At 40.9% G+C, this 19098-nt stretch overlaps 1 protein-coding gene across 1 annotated transcript in view; it reads right to left on the bottom strand.

Moving 5' to 3' along the window:
• Positions 1 to 7548, bottom strand: part of DARS1 (aspartyl-tRNA synthetase 1) — an 82403-nt gene extending 74855 nt beyond the window's left edge. Inside the window, exons 1-3 of the mRNA XM_023193747.1 lie at positions 7272 to 7548; positions 5282 to 5339; positions 1134 to 1226 (exon numbers count right to left, since the gene is read on the bottom strand). Of these exons, the coding sequence (XP_023049515.1) occupies positions 1134 to 1226; positions 5282 to 5339; positions 7272 to 7337 (217 nt within the window). The 5' untranslated portion in view covers positions 7338 to 7548. The remainder of the gene's footprint in view (positions 1 to 1133; positions 1227 to 5281; positions 5340 to 7271) is intronic.
• Positions 7549 to 19098: the final 11550 nt, after the last annotated feature.

Below are 19098 nucleotides of genomic sequence, written 5' to 3' on the forward strand. Positions count from 1 at the left end.
AAAAAAAAAAAAAAAAAAGAAAAAAGAAAAAACAAAAAACAAAAAAGAAATGCTATATATCATGAGACATATTAAATACTATAGAGGCAAAGTAGAATTTTTAAAAAGATGGGCATGTTTTAAATTTACAATAAAAAATATTATAAAACACAATTAAAAATGCTGTATCATGGGACAAATTAAATACTATAGAAGCAAAGAACTCTGCTAAAGAGATGGAGGTGTCTTGGAAAGCTTCTAGCTTCTGTTTATATTCCACCAATTACTATGAGACTTCGGGTAAGTAGCTTCATTCTGAACCTGTTTCCTCATTTATAAAGTGGAACAGGAATGTTTGTTCTGCCTACTTCACAAACTTGTAGGTAAGATCCAATGTGAAAAAGTATGAAAAGTATAAAGTTATAAACTAATGTGTCAGTTGATATTTCTAGACAATTTTGAACACTATAGTAGGCCAGTTTTCTATAAGAAACAGAGGTCTGTCTAAATGATCCTAATGTTTCTTCTCTGTTGTTGAGGCTAAATTTTTAGCACTGTCTGAAAGAACCTTCCATGATGAGAATATTCTGTATTTGTGCTGTCTGTCCAAAATGGGAGCCGTTAGCCACATGTGGTCATTAAGCTCTTGAAATAGAGCTAGTGTGATGGAATTATTGAATTTAAATGTAAATAGCTGCATGGGATCAGTGGTTACTGTATTGAATTGCCCAGTCTTATCGTTCATTCACTTCTCTCCTCATCTAATTACAAATATAAAAATATTAACAAATGGGAAGTTTCTCAAAAACACTCTTCACTTAAATAATTAAAACTTTACTTTTATTTTTTTCAATTTTTTTTTTTTAGCTACTCCTTCTCCAGCTGAAAATAATTAAACTTTAGAGCGATGCTAGAAAAGTAGCTTGAAGTCTTAGATTTCATTAGTCTTTAGGGTCAAATTATTTGTAAGGATGTCTTACAGGAATCTAAAATTGATTAATCATGGGTTAATACTTTACAGGGACTTTTAAGAAAGAAAACAGTTACATGTTTTTGTCTTATTTTTAAAGATTTACTTTGGTCTGTGAAGAACATGTGAGAGAAAAAATTCAGAGTCCTTACCGAAAGAGCTTTAATAATTCAATCAATCCTACCTTTAGCTCTGCTTGTATGAACTCTTGCACGGACCCAAACAACTTCATCAGCTTTTTGTATTGTCAAGTCTCTAACCCGAACCAAAACTCGATCTGCAATAACAGTAAACAATTTTTATATAGTAAAATAATTTTTAAATTCAGAATTTACAGAGATCATAATTATTTCTGACAGCTAACATAAGTACTTGGAACCATCTTGAATAATTCTCAATCTTTGACAACGCTGTCTTCTCTATCGAGTTCCATATGCAATTTGCCTCAAGTTTTGTGAACTGTGCTTTCTAAACTTATTTCTAAAATCCGTCTAATTCTCTACCATCTTCACTGCCGCCATACTAAACCAAGCTATTATCTCCTACATAAACTATAGCAATAGCTTCCTAACTGCAATCCCTGTGTCCCCTTCTAATTCAGTCTCCTTCCAAGTCAGTTTCAAAATGCAAATCGGAACACTTCAATGACTTACAAGGCCAAACACATCCTATCCTGCCTAGGACATGGAACTTTTGCCTGCCTGCCATAGTACCTAAGTCAGCTAGTCTCTGCCAAGTCTGGACAGTTTCAGTATCCCATTCCCCAGGACACAGTGACTCTAACTGAGCTAATCAAAGTCTTTCTCTGGGACTAAATATACAGATGCTGGGAATGAAGCTCTCCTTCCTGGGATTGCTGCGCTGAGATGGTACAGGCCCAGGGCTGCAGCTTTCACCTTTCCTGCTACGTATGCAGGATCTGAGAAGGAGACCAATATCCTAAAGGAAACAGAGTCAAAAGGTGGAGACAGAAAGGCCTGCAGATGCTTCCTGAGCCCCAAGATCAAATCATGCTTGATGTCATCTCATACATTTTCCTATCGAGCCTTTTGGCTGTAACTGAGCCCCAACTACTATGCTCCTAATACTAAACAAAATACTACATTCATCTAGAGTTCCTAAACAGGAGAAAAGCTACAAAACAACTATTACATAAAGATGTGTATACAATGCAACATTCAACAATCATTTTTGCTACTCTTCTAAATGCAATCATTTGATTAGAGAAAAACATTTAAGTATTAATTAAATTAAACATAGCAATAGACATGACATTACAATATCAAGAATACCTTTTGAGACATAAAATGAAGTCATATTATAAATACTGTGTGTCTTGCCGAATTTGTCTAAATGTATATATAATTTGCCTATTGAAGAAAAGATGCAGCTGCAGAGAGAATCTGATTTACAGGAAAATAAATAACATGGTTCTCATAGCCAAAAGCAAAGAGAATGAAAGAGGAATTTTAAAGCCACTGGTATCATAAGAGGATTCCTGCAAAACACTGCCAATAGACTTTATGAGTTACGCCAACTTTCAAGTCTGCTGTGTAAACTCAGGCAAAAGAAAGTGTGAAAGAGAAAAGACAGACACATCAGCAGAAGATTTTAAAAGGCAGATTTGAAAATGCCAAGACTGAAAAAGCAATGGCTAACTAAGCAATCACAACTCAAAATCAAACAAAACAGAAAAGCATAAATCTAAGAGATATGTGACAATTAGGAAAACTGTAATAGCACTTTGGAAAAGAAAAAGGGTAATGGCTGTTCTTCCTTGTGGCATAGCAATTAATTAGCATAGGGGTTCTCAACCTTTAATACATCGAACACGCCTGAAGCCCATGCCATACTCACACCAGTGATTGGCTAACAGGCAACAAGCAATGGTAGCAGGATTTCAGTTCGAAAACCGCACTTTCAAGAGCCATGGGCATCAGAGTGATTAATGTGGAGAAATGGAAGCAGATGAGAAAAGAAACCACCTTGAACAAAGTACTGGGATTTTTGCAGAGGTAAAACCAAAGGTAGAATTTTATTGTTATATTACTATAACCATATTACATACATAGGTTATCTTTCTCTCTGGTTGGGGGAAATCGGTAAGTGGAAGAACACAACAGTGTAGATTTGCAAGCAAAAGAGGAACAGCAATTATGTTAATGGCTGCTTTGGGCCTATGTTAAAGACTGAAACTCCAGTGAGGTTCTTTGTGTTATAGCTCAAGGAGGTACAGTTGAGAAAGACACCTAACCTGAAAACAAAGTCTCAAGTGTCTCCTCCTGCTTGCCCTGGCAGAGGAGTGTCATCCCCCACACTCTACTGCTCATAGTCTATTTTATGTAGTTTGAGCATTCCTAACCCAAAAACCTGAAATGCTCCCAAATCCAAAACTTTTTGCGTGCTGACATGATGTTCAAAGGAGATGCTCATTGGAGGATTTTGGATTTTCAGATTAGGGAGGCTCAAGTGGTAAATATAATGCAAATATTCCAAAATTCAAAAAAAAATAAAGTCCAAAACACTTTTGTGGGCTCAAGCATTTTGGCTAAGGGATACTCAACCTGTACTCAATTGTTTTATTTCATCTTTATGTTTTGGAAATGATTTTAAGCAATTTTTTTTTTTTTTTTTTTTTTGAGACAGGGTCTCTGTTGCCCAGGCTGAAGTCCAGTGGTGTGATCGTGGCTCACCACAGCCTTGACCTCACAGGCTCAAGTGATCCTCCCATCAGCCTCCTGAGCAGCTGGAATAAAAGGTGTGTGCCACCATGCCTAGCTAATTTTTAAATTTTCTGTAGAGATGGGGTCTCACTATGTTTCCTAGTCTAGTTTCAAATTCCTGGGCTCAAGTGATCCTCCCAACTCAGTCTCTGAATTTTGGTCGTTTATTGTATTCTTTCCTAACAAAGTTGGGAAGGAAAAGTGATTTTGTGATCATGTGGTAAATCAAATATAACAATAAAATTAACCTACAGGTGTTTTATTTCCAAAGCATAATATTCATAGGCAGCCCTCTAAATTGGAAGCAGTGCTTCCAGTGGGCAAGAATGTAAAGATCTACAATTACTGCACCAAAGAGTGAGAGACGTAATTTGAAGTGTCTACCAAAAGAAAAAAGACGGTCAAATACTTGAGTAAGACAAATCTGTTGAAATTACATATATAAAATAGAAGTAAAAGAAAGGCAAACATTTATAAATAAAAAATCTACAGGTCTGAGAGAAACAAGAATCAGGTCAATTTCAAAGAAATCTAAGGCCAGGTGCGGTGGCTCACACATGTACTCCTAGCACTTTGGGAGGCTGAGATGGGTGGATTGCCTGAGCTCAGGAGTTCGAGATCAGCCTGGGCAACAGAGTGAAACCTCATTTCTACTAAAATACAAAAAATAAGCCAGGCGTGGTGGCATGCGCCTGTAGTCCCAGCTTCTCAGGAGGCTGTGGCAGAAGAATCGCAGGAACTTGGGAGGCGGAGGTTGAAGTGAGCCGAGATCATGCCACTGCACTCCATCCTGGGAGACAGGGCCAGCCTCTGTCTCCAAAACAAAACAAAACAAAAAAAGAAATATAAAGATGCCAACATACACTAACAAAAAAGAGCGGTTATGAGAAAAGATAGAGTGGAGTCTAAGAATAATTAATTTCATTCCCAGACACTAAAGCTAAGAGTAAACAAAATGGAGTAGGGGTGGAGGCTTTAAAACTCCAATCGTAGTACTGCCATAGGAGCCAGAGAAGATGTAAGATGGAAGGACCCATGGACTCTAGGGTCAGATGGCCTTTGGTTCTAATCCCAGGTCTGGCAGATTATGTTTAAGTCAAGTTTCTTATCTTTCAACTTTGATTCCTTAGTTTTCAAGGATGCTGTAGAGAGTAAGTGAAAATACAAATGTTTGGGAAGAGTCAAGCAAAATAGGAATAAATAATAGCTGAAAACAGTCAGAGAAGTAAAGTTGTGGGGGTTGGGGGAAGTAATATTAAAGCATGCAAAAAGGCTACATGTGATGAAGGCAGTTATTATTGGCCACTCTCCTATCTCCTAGACAACGGCTGAATCTTACTAATCATTTAGGAATATTTAAAAAATGTAATCTACCATTTAAAACATACCATTTAACCTATAATACTTAGTTTTTTTTCCTTTTCTAGAGTTGGAACCCCAAACTGACGACGTTTACACAGGGTTATGACATCTACTTGGATTATTAATGTCATTTAAGCTTTTCAGAATTATACCTTCAGATTTATGCCAACCTTACTCAAAACTTCATGAAGAGCTTTCCCGGAATTAGACAGCAAAAAGCTTTATTTATTGTCACATAGCTACTAACCTGGTTTTTCTTGTGATTGTATCATTGAAGATATTCCATATCTCTCTTTAGCATAATCCTACAAAAAATTTTTGCATCATGACTTTTTATGTAAACACTAAGAGCACAGTAAACACACAAATGCAAATAATAGAATATAACAATGAATTTAACTTTCAGGATCATTTTATTAATTCAGAAAGTCAGTAGTTTTATAATGTGGAAATCTGTCATTTATTTACATATGTACTCTACAGAAAACAGAAAAGTACTTAGTTTCTGGTTAGTTTGAAGATCACCACTCCTAGATGGATTTATCATACTTAATAACATTCTAAGATAAAATTTACACATATGTACAACACATCTTAACTACCTTCTTCAAAAAGATGAAACTACTTCAAAGCAGGGACATAAATTTCCTGTGAAGGGAGTAGGATGAAGTACCACAGTTTTATTAACTTCCTATTACAGGAAGAAATGTTCAAAGAGAACCAACGTTTTGGGTAAGCTTTCTGAGCACCAGATGTCCACAGTTTTTAGAAACTGGAGATGCTGGGTATAAGCTAACTACAACTTTCCTTTTGTAAAACATCATCAAAAAATTCACCAGTTTCCTGTTTCTAAAAACCAGCTTCAGGATACCAGGTTACAGGGGTTTGACACTGACAATATATCAAATTTCTTGTTACAGATTAGAGTTAGGAACAGGAAACAGGAGACCTAGGGTCCAATCTGTTAACAAAATATACTTATTAAATAGATAAGTGGCCTTTATTTCAATCTTACTTTACCTCTAAAATGATCTAAGATTCTTCTAGCTATAAAATGGCATAACTCTGCCACAATGTCTACCTTGTATCTAGACCTGTACTATCTGTAAGGGTACAACGATAGTTTATGTAATTAAGCAGATTAAGAATACACAAAAATAATTGCCCTAGATTTTTACAAGGTAACTTAAGATCTGTATGAAACAATTAAGTTTCTGTCACTTTACAGCTACCTGTTGGAATCCTCTCCTTTAGATCAGGAGGATGCTGGATTTTGTGTTTACACCAAAATAAAACCAGACATGTTTAAGGTGCTTTCTGAACAATTTAAAGAAAAAGATAACCCTGGAAAGAGTAGAGAGATACAGTCACACAATGAAGCCTGAGGGCAACATAAGATTAAACTGTTTGAAGACATAAAAGTTGCATTCATTCTAAGGAGTACTATTAATATTTCAGTGACTCCTCCTCATTTAGTATTCTAAGATGACCTATTTCTCATGTTGCTACCACAAATTCAGAACTCCTCATAGAAAAATCAGGGAGCCAGGCGGAAATTAAGGCTTAACAGTCTACAGCACACATAACTTGTAGGATGGTTTCAAACTCTGATTTCTGAAAAGCACCTAAGGATCACTGGGTGTTATGGTTTATCCACGTGATTTGGGGTCACTTCACCTCAAATGCATTCTCGGTAACTCCTGTTACTTACCTTACCGGGTCACTGAGAGGGAGAAAGTAAATAAAAATGACATGTGTTCTTTAAAGCTGTCACATGGGAAATGGTCATTAAACATATTGGCAGATGGTTTTGCTAAGTACTGTCATTACTTGCTAAAGCATTAGGAACACGAGGGCTGAGTACATATCGATTACTAGTGCTTATTAAAATTTTCCGAGGGATTGTGCATTACGTGCAGGACGTGCCTAACTCAGAGAGGCTCAAGTGTGACGCCGCACTCCTACTTCCGGGGCGGCAGGTTCTTTCCGTCCTCCCCACCCGGGGGACACGCTTCTAGTAGGCCAAACTCCCAGGTGACCCCGCGAGAAACGCGGTCCGGAGAGGGTCTGCTCCCACTGCTGGGGTAAAGGCTCTAGGCGCCCGGACCCCATGCTCGCAGCCTGCGGAGAACGTGCTGATAAGGACCCCGAGGGGGTCCGCTCCCCCTCCTCCCTCCCTCGGCGCGGTCCGGCCCAGGGGTCTGTCCTCCCAGGCCCAGGGAAAGGAGGAAACCCACTTCCGCCGCGTCCATGATCTCCCGCGGCTTCTCCTGACTCTTGCGGCTGGCGCTGGCGCTGGGCATCGGGACACGGAACTGGGCAGTGGACACCACCCTCCCTCGTAGGCTTCCGTACGGCAGGCCAAAGTGGCTTCTCCCTCCCTCCCAGTCTCCGCCCTCCCGACCCTCGGGTCTCAGCACAAGCGCTTGGACTCCGCGTGGAGGGGCGGCTCCGGAAAGATCGCGAGAGCTGCGGCTATCTCGAGATCCCGAAGCGCCGGCGGCCGCGCGCGGGGTCTCCTCCCACTCTTGCCCCGCCCCTCCGGGAGTTTTCCTGGAGTTGGAGGGAATTCTCGGTAGTTTTCGCTGGATTGGCTCTGGGGCGGGGTCTGGGGTTACCGGGTGGCTGGCTGTAGGCCTGGGCGAATGCCAGCTCTCTTCAGTTTCGTCCCAACTGCGACTTCTGTCCATTCTCCTAACAGCCCGTTAAACTTCGCTCGGCTGTAACCGCAGACTGGTCGCTAAAACACCCACATAAGCGCGGGCCTCGGTTTCTCCTCTCTTGGACTTTCCCGCCTTCTCTCTTCCCCGGGGCGACGTAGCTGCTTGGGGTTGGAGGAGACCTCTTCGCAATCCATTCCCCTGCGTGTTGGGACAAAGGAGTGCAGTTGGCTTGCCAAGGCAGCATGGGGGTACCAGTCCCTGTATAAGTGAGGTGTAAATACAGTGACAACGACAAGAAACCCACACAATTGCACTGATTGCCTGGATCTGTTGCAGTGTTAGGGACAGTGCATAGTGTTGGTTGCCCAATGGGTGAATATCCCCAAGTTAGGCTTTTTATAAAAACTATCATTCGTGAGTTTTGAATCGAAATTCAAAATAATTTGAAGATTTGGTTTAATACTGTTTCCCCTGCCAGACTTTGCACTCCGTCGTTTCAGCTGACTTTGTAGTGTCTTCATCTGGCACAAAGTGTTAAGGGGTGCACGTAGATTTCCAGCGCAAGTGAGAAGTCTCTGGAGGCTCCCTCGTGCAGTAGTGAGAAGACAGCCATGCTCCCTGCTCGCCTGTAGCTTACTGTCTAATTGCAGGTGATATGAAATTTTATTCCCTATTTAATTGATCAAAGATTATTTACAAACATCTACTTTGTGTCAGGAATTTTATCAGGTGCTGGCAATAAAAAGATAAGTCCTAATTCCTGTTCTTAATATTACACAGGTACCTAAGCTGATGATGTGCCATCTTGATAGATGCTTCCATGATTACAGAGTCAGGAAGACAATTTAGCTATTAAAGTGCCTGCCTGGAAGTGATACATTTCACATTCTGCTCCTAGTTTATTGGCCAAAACAAGTTACATAGTCATTCCTGAGTTCATGGGGGCAGGAGAATTTACTCATTCCTTGGGGAGCAACACTGAATATTCATGATCAATATCAGATTCCGTTAAAAAAGGCATTTATTATATTCATGGGATTCGAATACAGAAGAGGGTCTGTGAAGTTGCTTCATCTTGGAATTTTTTTTTTTAAAGCTTGGGTTGCTTCAATCAGGTATAGTCCTAATGTATGGACTGGTTATCAGAAATCTGGATATAAATCCCATCTGTTTTCCCTTCGCTAGGGTAGCAATCTTACCTTTTCATCTGGCCATGAGGCCTGTCCATGTACTACTTTCTTTCTTTGGCCCCGTTGCCTTGATAAGAGTATTCTTATTTAGTCCTGGAGTAAGACTGTAAATATATATTCTTGTTTCTGGCCCCCTTTCCTGATAGTGATAGAAAAGAAGCATTTGCCAGATCAGTGGCCGCATGTCATGTGCTTGAGGTCTTAAGAATCTGCTGTAGTAAAGATACCACAGCTGCAACTGAGGCTATGACTTGGTTGAACTTGCAGTAGTCTACTGTCAATTTCCTGAATTTGTCTGGATTTTGCTGGAGCCACACCGGTGACAATAGAAATATGATGGAGATTACCAACCATCAGGTCTTTAAGGGTTGCAATGATCTGCACTATTCCTCTTGGGGACATATTATTGTTTGTGATTTACTATCCTAGTTGGGGGCTGGGAAAGTGATTTTTAGAGATTTTCTCTTAGCTTTATCCAGTATGGTAGCCTATTCCACAGACCAAGGAATAGGGGAACAGCTCTGCCATGGTGCTCTGGCTGCTTTGCAGGATCCACATAAGCCATGTAGGCGAGGGCTTGGACCGCAGCTAACCTGAATCTTGGAAAAACACCTTGTGATCCTGCTAGAATATGAGAGGGTGGAAGGCCGTCTCCCACTCACTTCCCTGTCTCCCTGAGAGCCTGTCATGGGATGGTTTCTTATTACCTCCTAGATTCTGATGAGGTGTGGGACTTCTTGCCCCCTTCCCTCAAGGGAGATGCAGAATATAAAAATGTGTATAATATCTTACTGCTTAACTGGAGTCTAGAAGTGGCTCTTCAGCAACAGAGTGTCCCACTACTCATGTTGCAGTCATTTGGTGATTTTTGTTTCAGTGATGTCCTTAATGGGACAAGAATCACAGAGAGCTGGCACCTTTGGCTTATTCTTCTTTCTCTCTCTTTTTTAAAAAATTAATTAATTAATTAATTATTTTTTGAGACAGAGTCTCCCTTTGTCTCCCAGGCTGGTGTGAAGTGGCATGATCTTGGCTCACTGCAACCTCTACCTTCCGAGTTCAAGTGATTCTCGTGCCTCAGCCTCCTGAGTAGCTGGGATTACAGGTGCCTTCCACCATGGCCAGCTAATTTTTGTATTTTTAGTAGACATGGTTTCGCCATGTTGGCCCGGGTGGTCTCAAACTCCTGACCTCAGGTGATCCACCTGCCTCAGCTTCTCAAAGTGCTGGGATTACAGTCGTGAACCAACACACCTGGCCTTTTTTTTTTTTGAATCAGGGTCCCACTCCATTGCCCAGGTTGGAGTGCAGCTGTGGGAACAAGGCTCATTGCAGCCCCAACCTCCCGGGCTCAAGGGGTCCTCCTACCTCAGCCTTTGGAGTAGCTGAGACTACAGGTGTGCACCACCATGCTCAGCTAATTTTTGTATTTTTTGTAGAGATGGGGATTCACCATGTTGTCAAGGCTGTGGGCTTATTCTTGTTTTCACTGTCTATGTGAGTAATAAACCATCTAAATCTAAAAGCAGCTTGTTACAGCTTTACTGATGGAATCATTCAGGCCTTGACCTTTCCTTGCTTGTCCTGTGTGTTCCTGTCTTGACAGCAGTCAGCATGGGACTCTGCCAATTTCCAATATAATATCCATCCCAAACTATACATTTAGGGAGCAGGAAAATGACTTTTGGGTAGGTTCATGGACCCATGGACCCATTTCATTCTAGGTGTTGCTGTTAAGACGGTTGAAGCGCCATTGTGGTTCTTCTATTTCTTTATTTTTTTTTGAGACTGGTTTATGAGACTAGGTAATTTTTTTGTTTTTTTGTTTTTTAGTAGAGATGGGGTTTCCCCATGTTGCCCAGGCTGATCTCGAACTCTGGGCCTCAAGCGATCCATCGCCTAGGCTTCCCAAAATGCTGGGATTACAGGTGTGAGCCATTGTGCCCGGCCACCACTGTGATTCTTGGTCCTTTGTATGTGGTTCTTTTCCCCCTGGAAAAGAAAGAAGCTCACAGGACATCTGCTAAGTAGACTACGTGGGTCCTTCTTTGTTCCTAATGCTCAGGAATTTCATAATATTTATCAGCCTGTGGGTTTATATTCATCATTGTGCTGGACATTGGGCCATTCCATCTGGAAGCTCATTAGTTCTAGGGCATTTTCTTGAAAAATGTCTTTGATGATTCTCTACTTTCCATTTCTTCTCTTCTCTGTTTCCTGAATTCTTATTAAGTATTGGACTTTCTGAGCTGGTCTAATTTCCTTATCATTTCTCTCAATTTTTCCATCTTACTGCATTTTGATAGGCTTTTGGGAGATTTTTTTCAACTTTATCATATAGTCTTTCAATTGCGGTTTTCTCATTATTGCCATCATTTAATAATTTCCTAAAGCACTCTTTTTGTTCTTTGAATGGTCCTTTAAAAGAATAGAATCCTGATCTTTTAAAATGCATATAATATCTTCTCATCTTACTGAGCATATTAATAAAGTGATTTTTGGGGGAAATTTTTAAAAGTGTTCTGTCTACATAACCCCTTTCTTACAAGTTGCTTTTCTGTTTGTTTATTTTTGGCCTCTGTCTTTCATGTTAGAGACCTACCTCAGGTTTTCGGTGAATCTTTGATTGTCTGCTTATGTAAAAGTGGAGACTAGGCCGGGCGCGGTGGCTCAAGCCTGTAATCCCAGCACTTTGAGAGGCCAAGGCGGGAGGATCACGAGGTCAGGAGATTGAGACCATCCTGGTTAACCAGGTGAAACTCCATCTTCACTAAAAATACAAAAAATTAGCCAGGAGTGGTGGTGGGCACCTATAGTCCCAGCTACTCTTGGGAGGCCGAGGCAGGAGAATGGCGTGAACCCGGGAGGTGGAGCTTGCAGTGAGTCAAGATGGCACCACTGTACTCCAGCCTGGGCGACAGAGCAAGACTCTGTCTCCAAAAGAAAAAAAAGAAAAGAAAAGAAAAAGTGGAGACTAAGAAGCTGACTAGAAGCTCTGAGCTCTTCCATGTGGTTTGTCCTTTGTGGGTTTTACTGTATGATGCTCTGGTTGGGCCATTTGATGGGTGTCAGTATCTTTAGATCTTTCCTTTTGGCTGGTCAGATTGTTCAGGGAAAAAACTCTTCTGATCTGCTGCATGAAGAATAAAGGTCTGACTGCTAGTGTTCTGGGACTATCTGGCATCCCACATGTATTTGGTCACTGAATTCCCCTAGTTGGGGATAGCACCCAGTTCCTGAAGTCAAAGATCCACCTTTTACCTTCTCTAGAGAATGCATCATGTCAGGGTAGGAGAGGACTCTTGCCAAAAGAGTGGAGTATGGAGGGCTGCAGGGATCAGACTTCTCGTGTAGCTTTCCCCAGATTGTCATTATCATTCCCACACCCCATCTCCGTTTCCAGAGGTATTTGGTGCTGCTTGTCTTGAGTCTTTTGTGATTTCTGTGGTATCAGTGAGGTCACTTCTCAGCTTTCTTGACTGCTCCCTTAGGATTCAGCTTTTCATATCTGCTAAGTAGGTTACCACTAGCCCACCTGCTGCTTTCTGGCTTCCTGCATTTTTGGGGGGTATTGTCTCCTCTCCTGTTCTCCCATCCTCTTGATTATAGTTTTTGTGGCATTAGGGGCAGGAGCAAGATTAGATGTGCTATCTTAGTGCAGAAGTCACTTTTCTTGTTTTATAACCTCAATGTATACAGAGTTTCTGGCTGATGACTATAGTTACCAAAATTTAGACCAATGCTCATACTTTATTCTTTTTTTTTTGAGACAGAGTCTTACTCTGTTGCCCAGCTGGAGTAGAGTGCAGTGGCATGATCTTGGCTCACTGCAGCCTCCGTCTCCTGGGTTCAAGAGATTCTCCTGCCTCAGCCTCCCAAGTAGCTGGGATTATAGGTGAGTGCCAGTACGCCTGGCTAAGTTTTGTATTTTTAGTAGAGATAGGGTCTCACCATGTTGGCCAGGCTGTTCTTGAACTCCTGACCTCAAATGATCCACCTGCCTTAGCCACCCAGAGTGCTGGGATTACAGGTATGAGCCGCCGCACCTGGTCCCAATGCATTGGGACATTCTTTTGGCAAGTATTTATTGAGAGTGAACTATGTCAGGCATTACTCTAGACATTTGGGATACATCAGAGAATAAAGTAGAAAAAGATCCCTGTTCCTGTGGATCTTATGTTTTAGCAGATGGGGGCAGATAATAAATAACAAGATAAGTAACAAAATAAGTAAATTATATAACATGTGAGAAAATGAAAAAAAATCGAGCAAGTTAAGAGAAACAGGAGTTCTGGGGAGGTGAGGTTGCAGTTTTAAATATAGTGGTCAGGGTAGGCTTCATTGAGAAAGTGACTTTTGAAGATTTGAAGGCACTGAGAGATGTGCCTGCATGCATATTTGGGGGAAGAGCATTCCAGGCAAGAAGACAACCAGTGTAAAGGCTTTAAGATGGGAGGAGCAAGGAGGCCAATGTTCTCTACCTAGGGTAACATCTTTAAGGCCTCTGAAGTGTGTAGGATTCTTTCTCTATCCTGAATGACTCTAGTTTGCCAAGCTTTTTTAAAAATTGTGACAAAACACATAAAAATTATCTAACTTTTTTAAAGTATACAGTTCAATAATGTTACCTATATTCACATTGTTGTGTAATAAATCTCTAGAAATTGTTCATCTTGCAAAACTGAAATCCTGCACCCACGGAGTAACAGTTTGGCATTTCCCCTCCCCGAAGTCCTGGACAACCAAGATTCCACTTTCTCTTTTCATGATTTTGACTATTTTAGGTATCTCAGATAAGTGGAATCACATAGTATTTGTCCTGTTGTATATTGCCAAGCTTGTTGAGTTCTTGTATTGCAAATGCATTCTGGCTCCAGCCTTGCTGTCATGTTGAATTTAGCTATTACTTCTCTTGTGCCTGCATGTAATTTAAATCTTAACACCCCTATTTACCAGCTGAATCAGGTGGGATGCCTTTGGCTGCGAATAAGAGAAACCCTGACTCAGACTATTTCAAACAGTAATGTATTACTCATCCAGTAGGAAGTTGGGGAAAAAGGAGAGTCCAGGTTTGGTTGATCCATGCATTCAGCAATGTCATCAAGGACCAAGCAGTTCTTTCCTTTTCTCAGCTCTGGAGGCTTCACCCTCAGGTTGGTAGCAAGACAGCTGCAGCAAGTTCAGGCATCACATTTAGTCTTGACAACATCAGGGAAGGAGACAGACCTCGTACTTTCCCGTGCCTCTCTCTTAAACATAGAAACTGTTCCTTAAAATTTCTGTATCCAGCTTTCCTTAACACCTGATTGGCCAGAAGTGGCCAACACATGTGAGTGTTCAAACTAGTTACTGGTAAGGGAAATGGGATCAGTAGGCAATCAGGCGTACCTCAGGATTTTGGGGGTGAGTTGGGAGTGTTGCCTCCACTGAAGCACATGTGTACCTGGGAGAGGGGTGGACATCTAAATAAAACCAGATTCTGTTAGGTAGGAGGAAGGATAAGAATGGATGCTGAGTGGATAGCCAGCCGTGTCCACTACATTAGCTGTGTGATTTGAAGAGAGTCATTTCACATCTTGGATCCTCAATTTTGTCAAGAAAATAAGAGTCATGGTGTTTTCTCATGTAAGCATTAAAAGACATAATAATTGAAAGAGAGAACAGTCCATGGCACCTACTTTTGCTGATTTCAGTGGTTCTCAAATTGTGGTCCCTGGACCAGCATGTCAACATGAGCATCACCTGGTGTTATGGGCTAAAGGTGTAGTCCCACCTCCACCTCCCCAATTCATGTGTTGGAACCCCCCAATATCTCAGACAGTGACTGTGTTTGGAGAGAGGGTCTTAAAAGAGGTAATTAAATTAGAAAGAAGTAATTGGGGTCAGCCCTAATCCAATATGAATGGTGTCTGTGGAAGAGGGAAATAGGACGCAGATACACACAGACAAGAGGGAAGGTTATGTGAAGACACCGGCAGAAGAGGGCCATTTACAAGCCAATAATAGAGGCCTTGGGAAAAAAATCAACCCTGCCAACATCTTGATCTCAAACTTTTAGCCTCTGGAACTGTGAGAAAATAAATTCTGTTAAGTAACACCCAGTATATGATACTTTGTTACGGCGGTTACGGAAATGTAAAGTCTCTAGCCCCATCCCAGACCTACTGAATCAAAAACTCTCAAGGTGAAGTCCAGCAAACTGTTTTAAAAGCCCAATAGGTGATTGTTATGGGGAGGGCTGGCCTAGTTGTTAAGGATATAGGAACCTGCCTAGCCTGGGTTCACATCCTGACTCTACCACTTCCTAGCTACGTGATTGGTAGGTAGTTTTTTTTTTTTGTTTTTTGTTTTTTTTATTATACTTTAAGTTCTAGGGTACATATGCATAACGTGCAGGTTTGTTATATATGTATATCTGTGCCATGTTGGTGTGCTGCACCCATCAACTCGTCAGCACCCATCAATTCATCATTTATATCAGGTATAACTCCCCAATGCAATCCCTCCCGGTAGGTAGTTTTAAAAACTTTTCTGTGTTTCAACTTCATTGTCTGTAGAATGAGGATAATTCTAGTCCCTACCTCTTAGGTTGCTATGGTGATAAGTAGTCCCTCTAAATATAATTTAGAACAGTACCTGATGCGTAGTGAATGCTCAACAAGTGTGAGCTACTGTTGAGATACATAACATGTAACTGTTGAATCTGCATCTCACTTGGAGTGGTTGGGTTTGGAGAGACGGATAGCCAAGCTTATTGGAATTATTGGTAAAGCAAGGACCTGAGAACTCCCTTAACTCCCCTGAGTGAAGTTGAATACTCCACCTATTTTGGCTGCTTGGCACTCTTCTTTCTTACTTCCTGGTTTATGATTGTGATATGGCAAATGTAAATTATGCCAAGTTCTTTGGAGTTTATGCAAGAAATACATGGCACACATTGTTATGTCGCTCTTCATTCCCTATGAAGGCCCTTTGTCATCAACTTTATATCCTGTTCCCATGAGAACTTTACCTTTTTCTCCTCTTTGCATTCTGTTCTTGATGGATTGTCTAGTTTCTCACTTGGACAACTTATCATCTTTCCCTGACAGCCTATTTAAAACCACCTTCTATTAAAAACAGTTTTCCATCAAGGTATCTAGATAGTCATTTCCCTTGTTTTTCATCTGCCTTTTATCTGAGGTGATGCCAATGGTTTTACAGTATGCAGCTGCCACTAGATACTAATGACATTTTCACTGGGCAAGTTGCATTTCCCAGCCTTGTTTCTGTATATTTGATTGTCTTCAGTATTTTATGTGAGTTGTAAACACACTGGGTAGAAACAACTCAATAAATGGCAAACAGTAAAATGAATACTAAAAAGTTATAGTCTCATAAAATGAGAATGAGTGGGGCCCCTCTCCCAAACAGAAGTGAGCCAGGGACATCAGGATGTTATGAAAATGCTGGATGGCTGCTACTTTCCCTTAATATAGTCTTTCAGTCCCAAACTTATTGTTTTTGTAATTCTGCCTTGCAATATGCAATTCTCTTTCCTTCTACTCACCTTCTCAATCACTCTAGGAAACATAACCATTCATTTATCACCGAGGCCCAAAATCTTGGTGCCATTTCTTATTGCTTTCTCTTCTCCCCACTATTCAAAAATCTATCAAAGTCTTTCTGCTTTTTCCTTTTATAACATTATCCATCTCTAATGAATCTTAAAGACCAGACCTTTTGTAATTATGGAGAACTGGAACGTTCAAGGCAAATCATAGTTCATTTGGTGAGATTATCTCCAGTCTTATTTTGTAAATCCATGTATGACTGCAGCCATATCCAGAAATTTTATAAAGGATGTTAACCCCCCAACCCCAATAAATTATAATGTAAAATACAAATATAAAGTATATCACACTTTAAAAAGAATTCTACATGTGTGAAGAGGTAGGGAAAAATCAAAATCTCAGCAATAGCAATTTCAAGACTCTCATGGGGCTCTGGTCTGACTCTTCCTATTCACTCAGCCTCTTTTTATGGTTTTCTGCTTTGTTCACTTTAACACCGTACCCTTCAGTTTTCACTATAAGCTTATGATTGTCACTGTCAGGGAGTATGTGGTTTTATCGTCTACCTTTTAAGGAAAAGTTTTTACTTAGAAAGGCACCTTACTGATAATTATTTTCTCCAACCTAATGTCTTTTTTTTCTATTTTCATTTATGGTTCTGATTGTATGTATATATGTATGTATGTATGTATGTATGTATGTATGTATGTATGTTGAGACGGAGTTTCACTCTGTCTTGCCCAGGCTGGAGTGCAGTGGCATGATCTAGGCTCACTGCAGCCTCTGCCTCCCGGGTTCAAGTGATTCTCCTGTTTCAGCCTCCTGAGTAGCTGGGACTACAGGTGTACGCCACTACTCCCCGCTTATTTTGTGTTTTTGGTAGAGATGGGGTTTCAACATGTTAGCCAGGCTGGTCTCGAACTCCTGACCTCAGGTGATGCACCTGCCTTGACCTCCCAAAGTGCTGGGATTACAGGCGTGAGCCACCATGCCCGACCTCTCCGTGTGATTGTTGACCTAAAGGAACTATTTTTAATATTCTGAAGAATAATCCTATTTAAGTCACGTATAAACAAGTTGTGCTAAATTAAAAACTTTTAGTTCCATTTACTTCTTCATTTTAGTAGGTAACTTTGTGATCCAAACTCGGATTGGTCTTCCTATTTGAGTCATTCAATCCAAACCTTGGTAGGAAAATCTGATTCCTCTCTCTTCCGGTAGCTGTAGTGGATCGTGTTTCCAAAGATGGTTGCCACAATATCTCTCATCCCATATGTTATTTTGCAGTGTGACTGTGCCACTCCCTCATCAAGAAGTAGAATCTAGATTCACTCCCTTTGAATCTAGACTAGCCCATGACCTATTTTGAGCAATATAATACAATCTCCAAGGCTGGGCCTTAAAAATTCTTCAGCTTCTGCCTTCATGTCTTAGAGTGTTCTTTCTTGGAACCATCTGCCAAGCTGTGAGGAAGCTCCAGAGCCGTTTGACAAGACCTGATGGAGGATAACCGAGGACTTTGGCCAGCAACCCCAGCTGAGCTCCCAGTTGGAACGTGAATGAGGCCATTTTGAGTGTTCCAGCCCATTGGAGCCCTAGCCAACATTCTACAAACTAGAACTGCCTGATTGACCCACAGAATCATAGGAAATAATAAACTGCTGTTTTAAACCAGTACATTGGGAGGTGGTTTGTTATGCAGCAATACCTGACTGAAACACTGGGGCTCCTTTACTCAGCTTGGTTTTGAGGCCTTGCACCACGTTCACTTGCTCACCTCATCACCCTCAAACCTCTGCAGGGAAATACAACTTTCTGGGTTTTCACCATCATTTTAGCTCTATGGACAAAGTGGTTCACTCATCAGTGACTATGAAAGTGGCCAAATAATGATCACAATACTAATTAAGACTTTTTGAATGCTTATGATGTGCCAGGCACTGTTTTAAGTATAATATATTTATTCACATATTTAATTTTTAGAACAACTTTTTGGCTGAGAAAGACAGGAACCACTTCCAGTGCTTTCCAAAGCAGCATTCTCTTTGTCTTAAGTCAGAGAAGGCCTTCAAATTACTTTCAGTAGAAGAAGATTTAAAGGAATGTTTCTGTTTAGGGTTTTTCAGTCTAAACAATTTTTAGAACAACTTTTTCGAGCTAGGCAGTATTATTTCCATTTTACAGATAAAACAACTAAGGCACAGAGAGGCAAAGTAACTGGTAAAACAGTAAGTGGGTCGAATCACCATCAGAACCCAAGCATCAGACCCCAGAGCCACATGCTTAGCTACTGTGATGTCCTGCCTCCCATAAATAATGTCTCAAGCTTATTTTAATTTTTTTAAAAAACCTTTTTGAGTAAGGATCTTGCTTTGTCACACAAGCTGGAGTGCAGTGGTATGATCATGGCTCTCTGTAAACTTGAACTCCTGGGCTCAAAAGATCCTCCTCCCTTGGCCTCCCAAAGTGCTGGGATTATACAGGTGAGCCACCATGCCTGGCCCTACTTGAGTTAAGGAAATTCTCTAAGGCTTTGATTGCCTTCTTCCTTTATTCTAGGTTCCAGGCTGTGTCCCATGCTCCAGTTACATTTAGAAGACTCTAATGATAGAAAAGTCTAAATTGACTATTCCCACATTCACAGTTCAGGGTAGGATA

This window comes from Piliocolobus tephrosceles, chromosome 11, assembly GCF_002776525.5.
Source record: "Piliocolobus tephrosceles isolate RC106 chromosome 11, ASM277652v3, whole genome shotgun sequence".
Lineage (NCBI taxonomy): Eukaryota > Metazoa > Chordata > Mammalia > Primates > Cercopithecidae > Piliocolobus > Piliocolobus tephrosceles.